Raw genomic sequence first — 17,413 nt, 5'->3', positions numbered from 1 at the left:
AATTATTTCAGTTATTTCCTCTATTTAGGGATTTTCTTGGATGTAAATGCAACAACATCAACATGGTGGAGTCATATTTAACAAATTGTGACACCATTATTTCATCGTGGTGACTTTTTCATCAAGAAATGTGTAACTCTATTATATTAATCAATAATTTGGAAATTATAGTAATTTAATCAAAGTATATTTATTAAACGATGATTTTATATTATTATCAATTTCATACTGTTAAAATTTCACATTTTGAACCTGATAGCACTTACAATTCAAACTCAATATCACTATTAACTAGTTCAAATTTTAGTAGTTTATAATGCTTCAATAGTAATATTATTTTTAAAATAGTGTATACTTGATAAACCTAAAATAAAAATGAATCATTTCCATTCTATCTAAATAATAATAGCATAACTAAAATTATTGTTTTTTTCGAAAAAAGAAGTTACAATCTTTCAAAAAGCAACTCATCTTAAATCTGTTTGGACAATGAACTCTATATTCTTGAGCGCATTTCCCAAATTATTAGATCTTCAACATGTTTATACCCTTCATTTGTAGGAAAATTGACACATTAGTTTGTCTCTCTCCAGATATGATTGATAAAAGTATCGTATATCAAAACAGTTCTTTTTCAAATTTTCAAAGCACGCGTATTATATAACAAACTTACATTTGTAAGTCCATTATCCCAGAAAAAGGAACAAATTCTCCAAAGAGTTTATAAAGTTTATAGGCATTTGATGCTTCTGTACCTGTTATACTTTTGGACGTCTTTCTTTTAACTGGTAATGTGATTTAGAACTAATTCATTTCTTAGAACCAGTTACATTCTTTCTTCAAACATCTATACAACATACCCATACTAGTTGAAGAAATCTGTTATTTGTCATACAAATTGGAGCCTTTTTTAAAATTGTTAACTTTTTGATGTTTGAAAAAAAAAAACCTGAAAATTCCAAAATTCTGAATTTTTCAAAATTTTATAGTCAAACGTGTTTTTCAAAGTTAAACGCCCCCCTGATTTTGTTCACATGGTATCATGACCAGGTGATGGTTTTAACCAATAGAACAAGGGGGATATGTTTATGGCACTAGGAGTGATGAAGGAAAGGCTATCCTAAAGATAGTGACAGATTTGACCAAGATCCCAACTTATTTGGGATTGAGGCATAGTTGTTGTTGTAATTGTTCAAGTGACACAAAACATAAGTAAATTCTCTTCAACTGATTGTGTGAATTTATAACTAAAACAGATATCAATAATTAGATGGCAGAATTTTTTGCTATCTCAACTGAAACAATGGCAGGAATCAAGGTGCACAGGTAGCATTTTGAAATTCTAACACTACAGCTGATCAAGTGACTATCATAAGTAAAAATAGATGACAAAGTAACCATTGGAACGTACAACAAGATTTCAAAGCCTCCTGCCTAGATTGAGAGGTGAAGCTGACCCCGAGGAAGAGGGAAGCGTTTGTTTCACAAACGGATGCTCCAAGAGCTGAGTAGCAGTTGGACGGGCACTTGGATCCACTTGCAGACAGTGATTAATGAAATTGCGTGCATCTTCTGAAAGGGTATTAGGCACAGCTGGAGGTACCCCCTTCCCAATATGAAACAGTACCTGCATTGGCTGTTCTACAAAATATACATGATCACTCTTCAAAAATAGTGAATTTGCACACATCAGCATCTCCACAAAGAAGGTGTTCAATCAAAGAAATCTTTCTTATCCCCCCACCCAACTCCCTCTTTTTTCATTTTTATATAAACACGTTAAAGACAGTTGCACAAGGATAACATTTTCTAAGTTGACCATAATAAGAAATATAACGAAAGGAAACCTCATAAACTAATATAGCATTTGACAGGAGAACAGTTATTGCTCATGTATTATGAGGTAACTTCCAACTTACAGACTCTTATTCCTCGTTCGAAAATCCACACACACACACACACACCTTAAACAGTGGTCTTCCACTAATCAAATATAACTTGCTAAAGATCACTTAACATAGCACAGTAACATAAACAAACACATTTCATGTGAGAACATAGATCCCAAACATCTACAGCTAATGGTGCACACCTCCAAAAAATTATCCTCCTTACAATAACTGGAAAAAGAGAAGACCAAAGTAAATAGTAGGTCGAAGGCATGCGTAATTCCACAATTCAATAGCCATTTCATTTAGGTACAAATACAATTTGGTTTAGACAGCTTAATTAAGTATTGATTTATACTCTATATGTTTCAACAGATCATTCCAATCATCATTTCTGGAATAGGCCTTGTGCACATCATCCAATCAAAGTGAATAACCAGGTATCAAATTTCAAAAATAATAAGTAATAAGTAATATTTAGCATGAATTAGCCCACCAGATTAAGGGATAGTGTATTAGACCCTCAGCCTCATGTGGCAAAATGAATACCATTTCAGCAATAACAGTTGTCTAGATTTTACCAATAACAAGTACCACAACAAGCTATTTCAGGAGGATTAGGAGGTTATGAGTTCAAAGCCATTGATGAGCATGTCTGACCAATCAATATTCAAGGAAGGAAAAAGAATATGAAGTTTGTGGTAACATACATTATCTAAGTGGGAGTAAGGAAACTGGCGAGTAAGCATCTCTAGGACAGTGCAGCCAAGGCCCCATTTATCAGCTGCAAGTCCATAACCTGGGTTCTCCCTGTTCACAACCTACATAGAAGATGGGATTCAAATTTTAAAAAATGAAATAAATAAGTGGATGTGTTAACAACCCACAATAAAACTACATGGTAAACAAAATTTTGCAGTGGTTCACTCATACAAACTTGAACTATCTATAGATATTAGATTTTCTACCATATGTATTACTAATTAGTGATATAAGTGCATTGTTTCATCTAGAAATACTCCTATGACTTCCTTTTTGGATACACATGAACCCAAAAAGAACACTGAAGAATTCATTCTGCAACCTCAAACTCAGAATAAATAGACAAGTTATTTAGATTTGCTTGTAGAAGTTGTAAAGAATAGAGAACTCGAGCTACTACAAAACTATTTGGGCTTAAATTTTTGGATTCAGGAGGAGAAGACCAATGAAATGTCACATCTAATATTTAGATATAGGCCAATACATTGATAAGAAGGTAAATTAAGCAAGCTGACAGAAAATTAACAAGTCAGGCAAACCTAAGATCTACATATGCAATGTGAACCACCTCTATCACACATCCACACACCACTAAAAATCTGCATCACCTATTTTCAAATTGAGCTTGACATACAGGCTCAATCTTTAACAAAGGAGGAAACAATTTTCCTCACACTAGATATGAGATCATAGGTTTGGCCCATCACCCATGAGGCATACGCTAGAAGCTGCTATCAATAACTTGGTTTTGAGCTTTTGAAACTGCAAGAAACAAACCAAACAAGTTTCTCTGGCTAGCAGCTTGACACACAAATCATTACACATTGGGTGACTGAGAAACCTTGTCGAGTAGCTATTTTCAATATCTGCCTACAAGCACTAGTTCACTCAAAAGGATAATAATAACTAGAGCAACAACTCAAATTCATATTTAAACAGTTCACCATGTGAAAAAATTAACACTATAAGCTAAGACCACAAGACTCTTAGTGTGCGTGCCAATTGCGGGTTCTTTCAAAGATTACTAAATCCTGTTTCTCAAAGCTGAATGGTAATTGCTAAGAAGCAAGTATGAGAACACGAGACTCCTGTTGCATGCGGCAAGTACATGTTTTCCCAAAAGAGTATTATATCCATTTCTTGATGCTAATTGATGATTGCTAAGAAACAGGAATGAAAGAACCCCAAACTCATTAATGTACTCGGAAGCTAAATTTAACACACTTAAAATTTGATTTCTGTTATATTACGTTGCAAAATGCACCAACATTGATGTTCTTTATCACACCAAAGCAGTCCCCTATAAAGATTTGCAATATTACATATATATTTAGATTAGCCGATTTCCTTTTAATCATCAAAAGACAAATCAAAGCTTACCTCAGGAGCCATCCAGAGTGCAGTACCCTTGAAAGACTTGACAACATTCAACTTAGTAGCCTGGATGCATGTCGAATGAATCCACTTATCAGAAATTGTGACATACAAAAAAGATTAAAACTCCAGGAAGTTTGGAAGACAATAAAAGCATCAAAATGAGAAAGAAAAAATAAAGGACAAGAATGCGATGAAATGACAACCTTTGCAAGGCCAAAATCAGCAAGCTTGACTGATCCATTAGCATGCACCAATATATTAGCGCATTTAATATCTCTACAAGAAAATAAAATAAAGAAAATCAATATCCTAAGTTATTGTGCAGGCATTTTCAAAGATTTGGGACCCACCACTTTCAACTGCAATCAAGATACGAACAAACATAAAAACTAAAGGAAAACAATTTTCATGTAAATCCTTCTTTTAATAAATAATTTTTCATATAGATAATTGACTCGTAAAAATTGTTTAAAGGGCCACCTTCTCAGCAATCCTTCACAAATCACAATTCAGGAGCCTTTTCTTTACAAGTACAAATTAATCACATGCTAGCATGAGTATGCTCAAGTTTCTAGATCATTTAACCTTACAATTTCTCATCTTCCTAAACTTAAACAACAAACCAGATGAGAAAACAGTGTATAAAGACATGCAGTACCACAATAAATAAATAAAAAGTTCATAAAGATATTCTAGAGTCTTTGAAAGCAGATGAGAAAAGTGATCGACCACGGTCAATTAAATAAATAGGCATACTGAATTCAAAAGATTCACTTAAATCTCATTAACTTGCAACCATCCGCAAACAACTTACACCCTTCTTCAAAAGAGACAGTAGGCTTAACTCCTAAGTTAGTTCAGTATCCAGTGTATCACAATAATAGACATAAGACATGGGAAACAAATAATTAAAATTGGTAAAAGAGATCTAATACAGATAAAAAGAAGGGGCAGTATAGAGAGCAAGAATTTGTTGCTCTGATTTGTCACCTGTGAACCATATTCCGGTCATGCAAATACTTCAAACCATGTAAAATCTGTCTTGTGTAGGCAGATACTTGCGAATCTCGAAGGTGACATTTCTGGTAAAGATTCAACAGAGATCCTTGTGTAACCAGCTCAAGAAAGATGTACAATTTCGAATCATTCTGCAAAAAATTTAACCAGGAGTGAAGAAAAAGATCAACTACAGAGAGAAGATTGCTAGACAATGCAAAGGAGATCGAAGTGTTAAGACCTATTATCCAATTTAGTCATGGTACTGAAAAACGTGACAACCGAAGTGAATTTTGAAAGGAAAGACACAAGACAGAAAATAAACAACAAACTGAAACCTAAGACAGTATTTCACATTTAAACTGCCAAAAGTGGAGGATGAGACATACAGATCAAAGAAATTTAGCAAGGTAAGCATTTCTGCATATAGGATCAACATGTACGGATAAAATGTGCACTCTTCAGACTAAAGGCTTTTATATAAAAAAGTAATCATTCACAGGGAAATAATTAGAACAGTTCTTCAGAGGGGAGCCATTTAAAGCAAGCAGAAGCACAAAATTGAGAAGGCATTACCTTGTCAGTTCCATAATATTGGACTATGTTCTCGTGTTCGAACTGTCTAAGAACTTCAATCTCCTAAAAAGCCAAATTAAAAAGAAACATACGCAAATCAGTGAAAATTCCACAAAGGTAGAACATAGGCCACCAAGAAGCACAAAGGAGAAAGCATGAGAATCTAGAAATATAATGACAATTTCATATGCTCATAATAGTAGCTTCCTTCATCATTCAAACTTATTTCATAGATCTTATAAAAGGATGGTCCATTTCTAGTCCAAATACCTCTTCTTTGTTCCACTTCTATTAACTTTTTACTGGAGGTGTGTCTCCAAATTCCAGCACAAATAAGTAGTTTTTGGATAAACTCCAGCACCAACAAAAATATTGTACAAACCTGCTCAAGTTGGTATAGACTTTCCCTTCCCCCATCACCTTGATCAAGTAATGACACTTCCTTCACGGCAAAAAAGAAACCATCACTGCAGCAATGTGAACACAGAAGGTTACTTTCCAATAGAAACTGTGAAAGCAGGAAAGGTTAAACAAGCCATAAAATTCTAAAATATAAACACATTAGAAAGACCTTTAAATTGGTGGAAATAAGAGAGAAGGTTCACACTGAGTATGCCAGAAAACTATAATTTTTATTAAAAAAATTGATAATTGTGGTGTCCGGGTCAGCTTACGTGCACCTTGACTAGTTCCACCGGATACATGTCACCTTCCACCGGCAACAGGTATCCACTGGGACAGATGGGAAGAAACCACCTAGAGTTTTTGTCTTTGCTGAGATTGAAGCCAGAAAAACTATAATTTTATGAAGTACATATCAATCTTTTGTTTCCTTTGTGTGCTTTATCCAATTTAGTCATGGTACTGAAAAACGTGACAACCGAAGTGAATTTTGAAAGGAAAGACACAAGACAGAAAATAAACAACAAACTGAAACCTAAGACAGTATTTCACATTTAAACTGCCAAAAGTGGAGGATGAGACATACAGATCAAAGAAATTTAGCAAGGTAAGCATTTCTGCATATAGGATCAACATGTACGGATAAAATGTGCACTCTTCAGACTAAAGGCTTTTATATAAAAAAGTAATCATTCACAGGGAAATAATTAGAACAGTTCTTCAGAGGGGAGCCATTTAAGGAAGCAAGCAGAAGCACAAAATTGAGAAGGCATTACCTTGTCAGTTCCATAATATTGGACTATGTTCTCGTGTTCGAACTGTCTAAGAACTTCAATCTCCTAAAAAGCCAAATTAAAAAGAAACATACGCAAATCAGTGAAAATTCCACAAAGGTAGAACATAGGCCACCAAGAAGCACAAAGGAGAAAGCATGAGAATCTAGAAATATAATGACAATTTCATATGCTCATAATAGTAGCTTCCTTCATCATTCAAACTTATTTCATAGATCTTATAAAAGGATGGTCCATTTCTAGTCCAAATACCTCTTCTTTGTTCCACTTCTATTAACTTTTTACTGGAGGTGTGTCTCCAAATTCCAGCACAAATAAGTAGTTTTTGGATAAACTCCAGCACCAACAAAAATATTGTACAAACCTGCTCAAGTTGGTATAGACTTTCCCTTCCCCCATCACCTTGATCAAGTAATGACACTTCCTTCACGGCAAAAAAGAAACCATCACTGCAGCAATGTGAACACAGAAGGTTACTTTCCAATAGAAACTGTGAAAGCAGGAAAGGTTAAACAAGCCATAAAATTCTAAAATATAAACACATTAGAAAGACCTTTAAATTGGTGGAAATAAGAGAGAAGGTTCACACTGAGTATGCCAGAAAACTATAATTTTTATTAAAAAAATTGATAATTGTGGTGTCCGGGTCAGCTTACGTGCACCTTGACTAGTTCCACCGGATACATGTCACCTTCCACCGGCAACAGGTATCCACTGGGACAGATGGGAAGAAACCACCTAGAGTTTTTGTCTTTGCTGAGATTGAAGCCAGAAAAACTATAATTTTATGAAGTACATATCAATCTTTTGTTTCCTTTGTGTGCTGGGCGATCAAACCAATATCTTCTTCACGCAGCCTGACTTTTGTAAATGATGTAAACATTATCATTCAGACATGCTCAGTGCTTTGCACAATCTGTAATGCTTCTGTAGCACTTTCGTAGGGCTACCTTCCTATCAATAAAAGCTTACACTAATCTATCAAGAAAATCCAACTAGTTGGACTCATCAATAAATCATTATTGCAGAAGAGAAAAAAGACAAATTTTCTTATTAACCATTAAGTTCTCTGCTATGGTCAGATTAACCAAATTATTATGTATCTTGAATCTCATCAAGATAGTAAAAATTCACAAATATACTTCCCTTTATCTAACAGTGTCCTCTCCTAACTGTAGCCAATCTTCTTCTTTTTTTTTATAACAAGAAAAACCCGAAGCCGCTACCCTTTGGGTGATCATAGGGTAAAACCCCGCTCCTATGCAATAGCTCGCAAACCACATAAGAGAGGTAACCCACACTAGGCAAGCCCGGTGCGACGAGCTCGACCCAGAAGGCAAACCCCTTGCTTTCGCTGTCAAGGGGTTTCGAACTTGAGGAGGGTAACTGTAGCCAACCTTAAATTACACTGTATATTCATACAATACATATTCAGCACTGAACGTCAAGTAACTATTTTCTTAACAATGGAATATCTTTTTGAAATATAAAGTTTCTTATACCTTAAATTGATTAATGATAATTAGATAACAGCTTCCATTACCAAATCCTCAGAAATATATTACTTCCTTAAGATTTAGAATCACAAATAACATCTTGTATTATCTTGATACATCAAATACTACATAAGCCTTCATTCCTTGAAGCTCTATTTAGTAGTTCCACTTTCGAACAGACAGATGTGCTTGCCTTCAATATAAACCGAGGCTATGAGAAATCTGTTTCCTGGTCTATTAATTTTGAGATAATGAGATTTTGCACCAAAATCACAGCCGAGAAAAGTAGCTGTAAACGAAAAATTTGATCCACCATATAAAGAACCCCATAATAAAGGGGTGTTTGTTTCTAGAAAATCATGCTAAAAATTGGAAAGCAAAAAAAAATAATGAAGAAGAGTCATAGCATTGGGCTTACTGTGAAATTCCTTCATAGACGGATCCAAAAGATCCACATCCTAGGAGACCACCCTTGTCCCATCCTGTAATGAAGCGTGTGAATCTCCCATTCGGTGAGATGATTGACATACTCTCTGTCGTGCCGCTGGAAGAATCGTCATCATTTGAAGTATTGGCAAAAATTACTGACCAAATAATTTTTATTTATAAAGACAGTGTTTAGGCCAACTTGTGTACACCTCGATTATTCCAACAAATACCTACTACCTTCCACCAATAAAGTACCGGGAAACTCTATCTAATAGAACATAAGCTCTCTACTGAAAACTGAATCATGATCTCTAAGAGTTTCACCCACTTTATAAATCACTAGGTTAGACCCTTGAATGCCTAGTAAAAAAGTCCCTTTTTAACACAAAATTGGAGAGAGAACAGTGTTGCCACCCTATCTTAATGAACATATGTCAATGCAAATTGTAAGCAAATTGAGCGTTTTAATATATAGTTTTAAAATCTTATATACCTTTTTATTATCAGGATATTTTATAGATATTAAATACGATTCTTTTACATTTGAACCACATCCTTTAACATAGGAGCAGGGTGATACCAAATCCCCCACCCCGCAAAAACATTTCAAATTTTTCATCAAGCCAACGACAACAATTTTATAACCATACCCTCTTCTAACTGAGAGAGCTACTAACCATACCCTCTACCATCTGAGAGAGCTAAGTTTAAATTATGTACTCCCTTTGTCCCAATTTTGTGGCAGCCTGTGGATTTTGAGAATCAATTTTTTTAATTTTAACCGTGAATGCAAAAATTAAATCTTGATTTTTTATTGGAATAAAATTTACAAATTTGAAACTATGTAAAATGTATTATAAGTCACGGTAATTGACAATTTAAAAAATTTGCAAGCCATTTGAAAAATATTTAGTCAAAAAAAAAACTTGTTTGACTTTCAAACCCAAAATGTGCCACATAAATTGGGATGGAGGAAGTATAAAAGATGAGCAACATAATCAGCTAGATAGCCTAGGTTGTTTAACTTGTAAAAGAACATTAAATATCAAAATCTCTCTCAATATCCCAACTTTGGCACTTTGCAACCCAAAAATATGAAAACAACAGTAATTGTGCCTGATCAAAACTCAAATATGAGCAGCAAGGTCATTCAAAACTAGGAGAATATCTCCAAATTGTGTTCAGGGATCTTCATCCTCTAACTATGTTATTAACAATTTATACAAGATATCCACAACAAACTGAACAGAACAATAGAACATAATAGCTCAATTGTAACAGTTAATAGCATCATCATCACTTCAAACAAGTACTTATGTCCCAAACTCGCCCTTTCGAACAGGATTCCCATTTATCCTCTTTTCAATTAAAGAGAACTAATAAGATATTTTCAAACAGATTAACCATTGCAATACATAGAAAAACAAGCCAGAAGGTCCTATTTAAAAACATCCAAACAAGAAAAGTGACCAATTTTCCGATTCCAACTATTAAGTAACACTCTCAGGTAATGTTATCCATAACAAGCCTTTTTGCTAACTTCACATTACCTTGAGAGAGTTTTAGAATATGTTAGGTAAATAAATGCATAGTATAGAGATAAAAAAAACAACACAACCTATAAACAATACCAAAACTTAATCAATATGCAATCTACTCAGAAACGAGAAATAAAAATCAATATGCTCCATCTAAACACAAACATTTACATAACTAAATCAATTAAAGCAGGAATCAACCAATCGAAATCCGGAAAACAGATACTTAGTAACAAAAACAGATCAGATCTTGAACAAATGTACCTGAATACCGTAACGAATCGATTATAGGTTAGGTTTATCTGCACTTTTGTATATAGACCCGATTTGAAGAAGAAAATTTATATAGAGGAGAGAGAAGGAAGGAGAGAGAAAGTGTGTATGCAGTATGCCCTACTCACCTCGCTCCTCTAATCTAATCTTTCCGGAAGATTTGAGGGTTTGCGTCCAACAATTGCTTTCTCTCTCCAGTTTTCGCTGCCCTCTGCTGTGGGCTTACACTATATCTGTGCAATTTACAGTGATTTCATCTTACGGGTCGGGTTGCTTCCTATTTTAGGGCAGAAAAATACATAAATGAGTTTTAAAATTTAATATTTTTAATCAGCATTAAATATTTATCGAATTTATAGTTTAGATTCGGCGAGAATATAAGAAAAGAAAAAAAAATTCACCTGAAATACTAAGAAAGTTCTATCATATCCCAAGATATACAATCATAAAAAGAAATTATACCTTAAAAAATTATACCTCCGATCCAAATGTCAATTTCTCCTAAATTTCTTTTCTTTCGTAAATATTGATGGAGATTAAAAATAATAACTTCTGATAAATTAGCTTAAAGGATCAAATTATTTGGGGCCTACTCAAGAAATATTTTAAACGTGTCATCAAGTATAAAGAATAACTTTTGTTATTTTCTCTAACTTAGGGATTCCCTTGGATGTAAATGCAACATCAACATAGTGGAGTCATATTTAACACATTGTGACGCCATTATTTCATCGTGGTGACTTTTTCACTGAGGAATATGTACCTCTATTATATTAATCAATAAATTTAGAAACTATCGTAATTTAATTAAAGTATATTACTAAAAGATGATTTTATATTATTGTCAGTGTCATACTGTTAAAATGTCCCCATTAAAATGTCAGATTTTGAACCTGATAGCACTTACAATTCAGACCCAATATCACTATTAACTAGTTCAAATTTTAGTAGTTAAAAATGCTTCCATAGTAATATTATTTGTAAAATAGTGTATACTTGAGAAACCTAAAATAAAAATGAATCATTTTCATTCTATCTAAATAATATATAGCAGAACCAAAACTATTGTTTTTTTTTATAAAAAAAAGTTACAATCTTTCAAAAAGCAACGCATCTTAAATCTGTTTAGACAATGAACTCTATATTCTTGAGCGCATTTCCCCAAATTATTAGATCTTCAACATGTTTATACCCTTCGTTGGCACATTAGTTTATCTCTCTCCCCGGATATGATTGATAAAGGAGCAAATACCGTATACCAATACAATTCTTTTTCAAATTTTCAAAGCTCGCGTATTATCTAATAAACTTACTTTTGTTACATCCATTATCCCTGAAAAACGAACAAATTCTCCAAAAAGTTTATAAAGTTTAAAGGCATTTGATGCTTCTGAACCAATTCAAAAAGATTCCACCAAAGAAATCATTCTTGTATTGTAATACTTTTGGTCGGCTTCCTCGATTTTTAACTGGTAAAGTGATTTAAAACTAATTCATTTCTTAAAACCTGTTAGTATATTCTTTCTCCAAACATCTATACGACATACTATCCTATTAAACCCATACTAGTTGAAGTAATCTGTTATTTATCAAACAAATTGGAGCTTTTTTTAAAAAAAAATGTGAGTAATTTAGAGTGAACAATTTTTTGATGTTTTTCAAAAACCTGAATATTCCAAAATTCTGAATTTTTCAAAATTTTATAGTCAAACGTGTTTTTCAGAGTTAAACACCCCCTTTATTCACATGATATCAGAACTAGACTCTTCTTTGTTCTTGGTTTATCTAAGGTTAATCTCCATATTATTGTTCATGCTCCAAATGTTCATAAATCTTTCTTCATATCAACCAAGCTTAACCTCACTTCTAACTTACCGAATCTCGATCCTCCATGTTATATGGTCACGCTCCAGATATCCAACTCTAGACATGCAGGATTGTTGTTGTTCCACAATAGTTGACATGTGTTCACTTTTATCAACTAGCTTTTGAGGTTGAGTCAAAGACAAAATACGCACTTTCCTCATGGAGGCAGAGTTTTTAATTTGATCAAGTACCTTTTTCTTTTCCTTTAAACGTGAATCAAAATCCCAAAGTTGATTTCTTTTTTCGTTATTCCATTTTATCAATTTGCAGAGAGGGAAATATAACTAGTTAGGCGTATGACTCGTCCCACATCAATGTTGCAACATATTTATCTGTTGTTTATTAAGTGAACAACTACGATTTAAGGACACGACCTTACTTGAATTGTTGTTGTTCCACAGTAGTTGACATGTGTTCACTTCTATCAACTAGCTTTTGAGGTTGAGTCAAAGACAAAATACGCACTTTCCTCATGGAGGCAGAGTTTTTAATTTGATCAAGTACCTTTTTCTTTTCCTTTAAACGTGAATCAAAATCCCAAAGTTGATTTCTTTTTTCGTTATTCCATTTTATCAATTTGCAGAGAGGGAAATATAACTAGTTAGGCGTATGACTCGTCCCACATCAATGTTGCAACATATTTATCTGTTGTTTATTAAGTGAACAACTACGGTTTAAGGACACGACCCTACTTGAACAGGATCTGGTACCACTGTATCCTTGATTTCTAAGGAGACAGGAAATCAAGTATGGTTGATGAAGCATGGCCATTGACCAGATGGCCTCATGGCTGTCTGACAGACTCCTCAAACTTTTTGTTTGTTCCTCTTTCGTTCTCCGAATACTAGCTTTCTATTTCAGCACTGTTTGCTTCCATTTTCAGCTACTCTTTGGTGATACTTTCTGACTGCAATTTAGAGTTCTTGGTCCCAAAAAGAAAATAAAGTCTTCGTTGAGTAAGAAGGCTAGTAGCTAGAAAGCGACTTAAGAATGGTTCTTCAAGCTATTTGACTTACATAAACTCAAGGCTGTGATCCAAGCGCATAAAGAGAGGAAAAGCTCACTGAACTTTAATGGTTGATAAATACTATGATTGTATTGTAGTATTAGAAGACAAGATAGTCATTGAGTTGTTTACTTACATAGTATTAGAGCTGCTAGGAAGCTTATCGTTTGGAAGAGTGTATAAAAATAATATTGAGTGTATTAGTAATGCTTGCATTAGTTATACATAGATTATTTTTACGCACTGTTTGGTTTGATGCATTAAAAATAATAATTTACAAAGATACCCTTTACTAATATGGTGGAAAAGATACAAAAAAGGTATTGAGGGGCAATTGGGTCTTTAATTGAGTTAATGCTTGCATTAAAACCATTGCATTGCTAATACCTAGAAATCCATGGTATTAACAATACACACCTTAATACACAATAGGGTGTATCAGTTATACATAGGTTGGAAAAGAGCACCAAACAAGGCACTATTAATACACAAGGCTAATGCATGCATTATTTTTTTTAATACACTCTACCAAACGAGAGTATTACAGTTAATGTAATGGTATTTTCCACCTGAAAGGCTTACTTGAATTAATCCAAACTGGATGTCTGGCACGATCCAAGTGCTGAATGTATGTAAATTGAACAATAGTAATATACCGAAGTAACAATCTATGTATAGCTATCACTTGTGTTATTGCTGACAAAGAAGGGCAGCACCTACGAAACTTTATGATCAAATAAGCTTTGCTTTGCACTTGGCATATCACACCCTGTTACTGATTCAAACAATCTGTACACATGCCTAACTTGTAGATAAAATATAATAGGAGAATAACCGAGTTCCTGATAGTCAAGGATCCTTACAAAAACATGTGAGCCAAAAAGTGGATCATGGCATATGAATCCTCAACATTTTACAGACAATACTGGGAAAAACAACCCCCTTCTTCAGAATGTATTAGAATAATAAAATACACACAGGTGTGAAGCACTAATACGCAACCCACACATCTTCATCCTTACAGCTTCGAAGCTGCATCCTTATCTAAAAAACAAACTAATTCTCCTTCGGGTGAAACCATCTGCACAGGCAGCAAATCAGAACTTTTATCATCATCACCTAGCAATTTATGCACTACATCTGCCTTCCCAGCACCTACTATAGCAAGTGCAATATTTGCAGATGAGTTTATTACATGGAATGTAAATGTAATCCTGTTCGGTGGAGGTTTTGGAGAGTCTTTGATGAAGGTGACCCACTTCTCTTTCTCATGGACAAGAGGATGCCCGGGAAACAAGGAAGCTACATGTCCGTCTGGACCCATACCCAATAGCATTACATCAAATTTTGGAAATCCACTCTCTTTAGAGATGTCAAGAATCTTGCTCTTAACTAAGTGCCTTAGACAAGTCTCGTAATCATCTGCCGCAGCCTCTGCTGATAATGCATCATTTATGGCATACACATGACCAGCAGGAATAGGTATCTGCCAAAGAGAAGTAAAGGTGAGGTTAGAAGTTTGGTAGAAAGAATTAAAGATGTCAACTGAGAATAATGACGAAGTAAGAGTTATCATCATTCATAATAAGATCAAACAATGTAGGCAGTTCACATGTGAAGCAAGTACTATGAGCAATTTGAAATCCAAAAAGATGCCCTTGGCAGCTATGCATCACTAAACATCTTTTCTGATACAAATTGGATAATTTAGTTCACAACCATCTTTATTTAAATACTATGTGCTTAAAAGCTAGTCAGACTGCCAACTAAGAATTAAGATGTCAAGGCAACCCAACTTGTTAGAGATAACGAAGAGCCTTAACTGAAAGTAAGTAGGTCAACATTGAGGTGCAATTCAAACCCACTTATTCATCCTTATATTAGAAGAAATTCAACAGAGTCAACATAAAGTGTCCAACTGATCTTATCGGCAGCTCCACATGGTATTGAGTTGGGCAATCTTTGCTCTTTAAGTTTCCCAACATGCATAATTGACAATTGTGCTTAAGCTATAATTACTTTTCAGTTGATCCACCCTCAACCCCACTTAACTCTTCTAGCTACAAAAATCTCCAAATCATTTCTCATTAAGAAATCTCTACCATTGTAAATGTTTGAAAAAAGGGACCTCAGTTGTTGTTTAAGGAGTGCTTCAGGGGTTGACAGGTTCTATAAGAAGTAATTTTATATCAGAATTTTGTGAACCAATGTTTTCTAAAAAAAAGTGAATTTGAAGCTGTTTATTCCAATACAGTGCAAAGATTTTCTTTTTAATTTGTTGCTTTTACATGAATTACCCCGCCCCCCCCCCCCGAAAATAAATATATATATTTATATATATATATATATAAGTAGAGATTGTTTCTTCCATCCATATAGGTAGAGATAGTTTATTATTTGATCTATTGAACAGAGAGTGCACAAAATGTGTTAAAGATAAGAAATCTAATGTGAATTTACATTTTAACAGGGAACATCATATCATTTTAGTTCTCACTAATACATTAGCAGGCTTATCTTACTCAACTTCTTAATCTATGGGACTGCAGAAAAAGACATGTTTATAGTATGCATGACTTGCATTCCTTGTTACCGCTGGCTTAACGCCCTCACATAATTACTTTCTCAACTGATTTTCCCAAATATTTCATCTGGAGTTGATGAATGAGAATCTAAATAACTCTAGATGTATTCTCCATCAATACTGTGCACTTTAATCTCTGTTCACATTTCCCCCCCTAAAACTTATTTCTTAAGGAGATTGAGACCATCAGCATAGCTCGTAACTAGAAAAAAAATAACTTTTTTTATAACCTGGTGTCGGGGAGCCTCTACTAATACTTTGGGGTATCTGATTGAACAGATGAGAAGAAATCACTAGTGCAATAAACCTACTGCGTCCCACATTTTGACCGGGCAAACAAGCAAAAGATCACAAAAGTTGGGGGAAAAATAACAAATAAACAGAGGAGAGGTGAAATATAATGGGTAGAAAGCTAATGAAGAAACTACAAAGTACACACTGTGGCAGCACTACATAAAATCAATATATTGTAGGAAGAGCAGCAAATATACCTTGGATAGAAAACCATCATAAGTAAGCAAATAATTGCTGTCAGGATGATCCCTTGGAACCACTCTCTCATCCACCCAGAAAACGTGCCATTTGGACCAGTCTATTGAATCAATATATGGTGGCTCCACCAATTTCCTGCAACAGACATTAGCAACCCAAAAAAAATCCCCAAAATGATACTTCCTAGTAGAAACGACGAGAATTAATCAATCATTACCTGAGAGACTTGATAAGTGAACCACCGGAAACAACCACAGTAAAAGCATCTCTCTCCTTACAAAATTTCTCCGATAAATCCGCAGTGTACTTCGCTAGAGCCACAGCAAGTTCCTCCTCGGAATCGTACACTTTCACTTCCGCTTTACTTTTCCCGGTCACTTTCTCAGCCATTGATGATTTTGTTCTGAACTGAGATCTCGAGGAATTTGTACTCCGATGCAGGTGGGAGCAGAAAAGTGGCTTTCCAGCAACGGACGGAGAGGTCAAGGGAAGGGTTCGTCGGAGAGGAGAGAATCTGGTAGGTGAGATGCGCAAGTTAGCAGAGAGAGCGGGAGGAGAGGAAGCTAAGTTCAGTGCGCACTCTGCCATGTTAAATAAGAATGAAGAGACTTGTCCATCGGCCTTGCGTCCAACAATTGCTTTCTCTCTCCAGTTTTCGCTGCCTTCTGCTGTGGGCTTACACTATATCTGTGCAATTTACAGTGATTTCATCTTCCTGTTTTAGGGCAGAAAAATACATGAATGAGTTTTAAAATTTACTCCTTTTTAATCAACATTGAACATTTATCGAATTTATATGTTAGATTTGACGAGAATAAAAGAAAAAAAAAAAGATCTCCACCTGAAATACTAAGAAAGTTCTATTACATTCTAAAATATACAATCACAAAAAAAAAAATTATACTACACACTAATATAAGATTCAAAGATTAG

The 17,413-nt window shown here is 34.4% G+C and overlaps 2 protein-coding genes across 4 annotated transcripts; both read right to left on the bottom strand.

Annotated features, from left to right (window-relative positions):
* Positions 1-1,213: 1,213 nt before the first annotated feature.
* LOC102597910 (mitogen-activated protein kinase kinase kinase 1-like) lies at positions 1,214-10,776 on the bottom strand. 3 transcript variants are annotated; one of them, XM_015314888.1, is made up of 9 exons: positions 10,661-10,776; positions 8,711-8,836; positions 7,161-7,245; positions 6,779-6,841; positions 5,019-5,176; positions 4,232-4,304; positions 4,032-4,091; positions 2,600-2,710; positions 1,214-1,636 (listed from the first exon to the last, which is right to left on the bottom strand). In XM_015314888.1, the coding sequence occupies exons 2-9, from the start codon at positions 8,818-8,820 to the stop codon at positions 1,421-1,423; spliced, it is 876 nt and encodes a 291-aa protein (XP_015170374.1). In that variant the 5' UTR covers positions 8,821-8,836; positions 10,661-10,776; the 3' UTR covers positions 1,214-1,420. The 3 variants fall into 3 exon arrangements, with proteins under 3 accessions (XP_015170374.1, XP_015170373.1, XP_006360533.1); XM_015314887.1 differs by having other exon boundaries at positions 8,711-8,825; positions 10,524-10,775; XM_006360471.2 differs by having other exon boundaries at positions 10,524-10,774.
* Positions 10,777-14,227: 3,451 nt separating this feature from the next.
* Positions 14,228-17,198, bottom strand: LOC102598227 (probable 6-phosphogluconolactonase 4, chloroplastic). Its single transcript, XM_006360472.2, has 3 exons — positions 16,698-17,198; positions 16,480-16,615; positions 14,228-14,890 (listed from the first exon to the last, which is right to left on the bottom strand). Exons 1-3 carry the CDS (start codon positions 17,066-17,068, stop codon positions 14,423-14,425), a joined length of 975 nt encoding a protein of 324 aa, XP_006360534.1. The 5' UTR covers positions 17,069-17,198; the 3' UTR covers positions 14,228-14,422.
* Positions 17,199-17,413: the final 215 nt, after the last annotated feature.

This window comes from Solanum tuberosum, unplaced genomic scaffold, assembly GCF_000226075.1.
Source record: "Solanum tuberosum cultivar DM 1-3 516 R44 unplaced genomic scaffold, SolTub_3.0 scf00313, whole genome shotgun sequence".
NCBI classification, from domain to species: domain Eukaryota; kingdom Viridiplantae; phylum Streptophyta; class Magnoliopsida; order Solanales; family Solanaceae; genus Solanum; species Solanum tuberosum.
This window is presented reverse-complemented; position numbering and strand designations above follow the sequence as displayed.

What these genes read in the sequence shown, in the direction of transcription:
- LOC102597910 (XM_015314888.1), bottom strand. Translation starts at nt 8,820, where the DNA reads ATGTCAATCATCTCACCGAATGGGAGATTCACACGCTTCATTACAGGA. An exon ending in GTCTATACCAACTTGAGCAG is followed by an intron (nt 6,842 to 7,160) that starts GTTTGTACAATA and finishes TTGGCTTTTTAG; the next exon opens with GAGATTGAAGTTCTTAGACA. An exon ending in CTTACTCCCACTTAGATAAT is followed by an intron (nt 1,637 to 2,599) that starts GTATGTTACCAC and finishes TTTGTAGAACAG; the next exon opens with CCAATGCAGGTACTGTTTCA.
- LOC102598227 (XM_006360472.2), bottom strand. Translation starts at nt 17,068, where the DNA reads ATGGCAGAGTGCGCACTGAACTTAGCTTCCTCTCCTCCCGCTCTCTCT. An exon ending in TCACTTATCAAGTCTCTCAG is followed by an intron (nt 16,616 to 16,697) that starts GTAATGATTGAT and finishes TGTCTGTTGCAG; the next exon opens with GAAATTGGTGGAGCCACCAT. An exon ending in ATGATGGTTTTCTATCCAAG is followed by an intron (nt 14,891 to 16,479) that starts GTATATTTGCTG and finishes TCTCTTTGGCAG; the next exon opens with ATACCTATTCCTGCTGGTCA.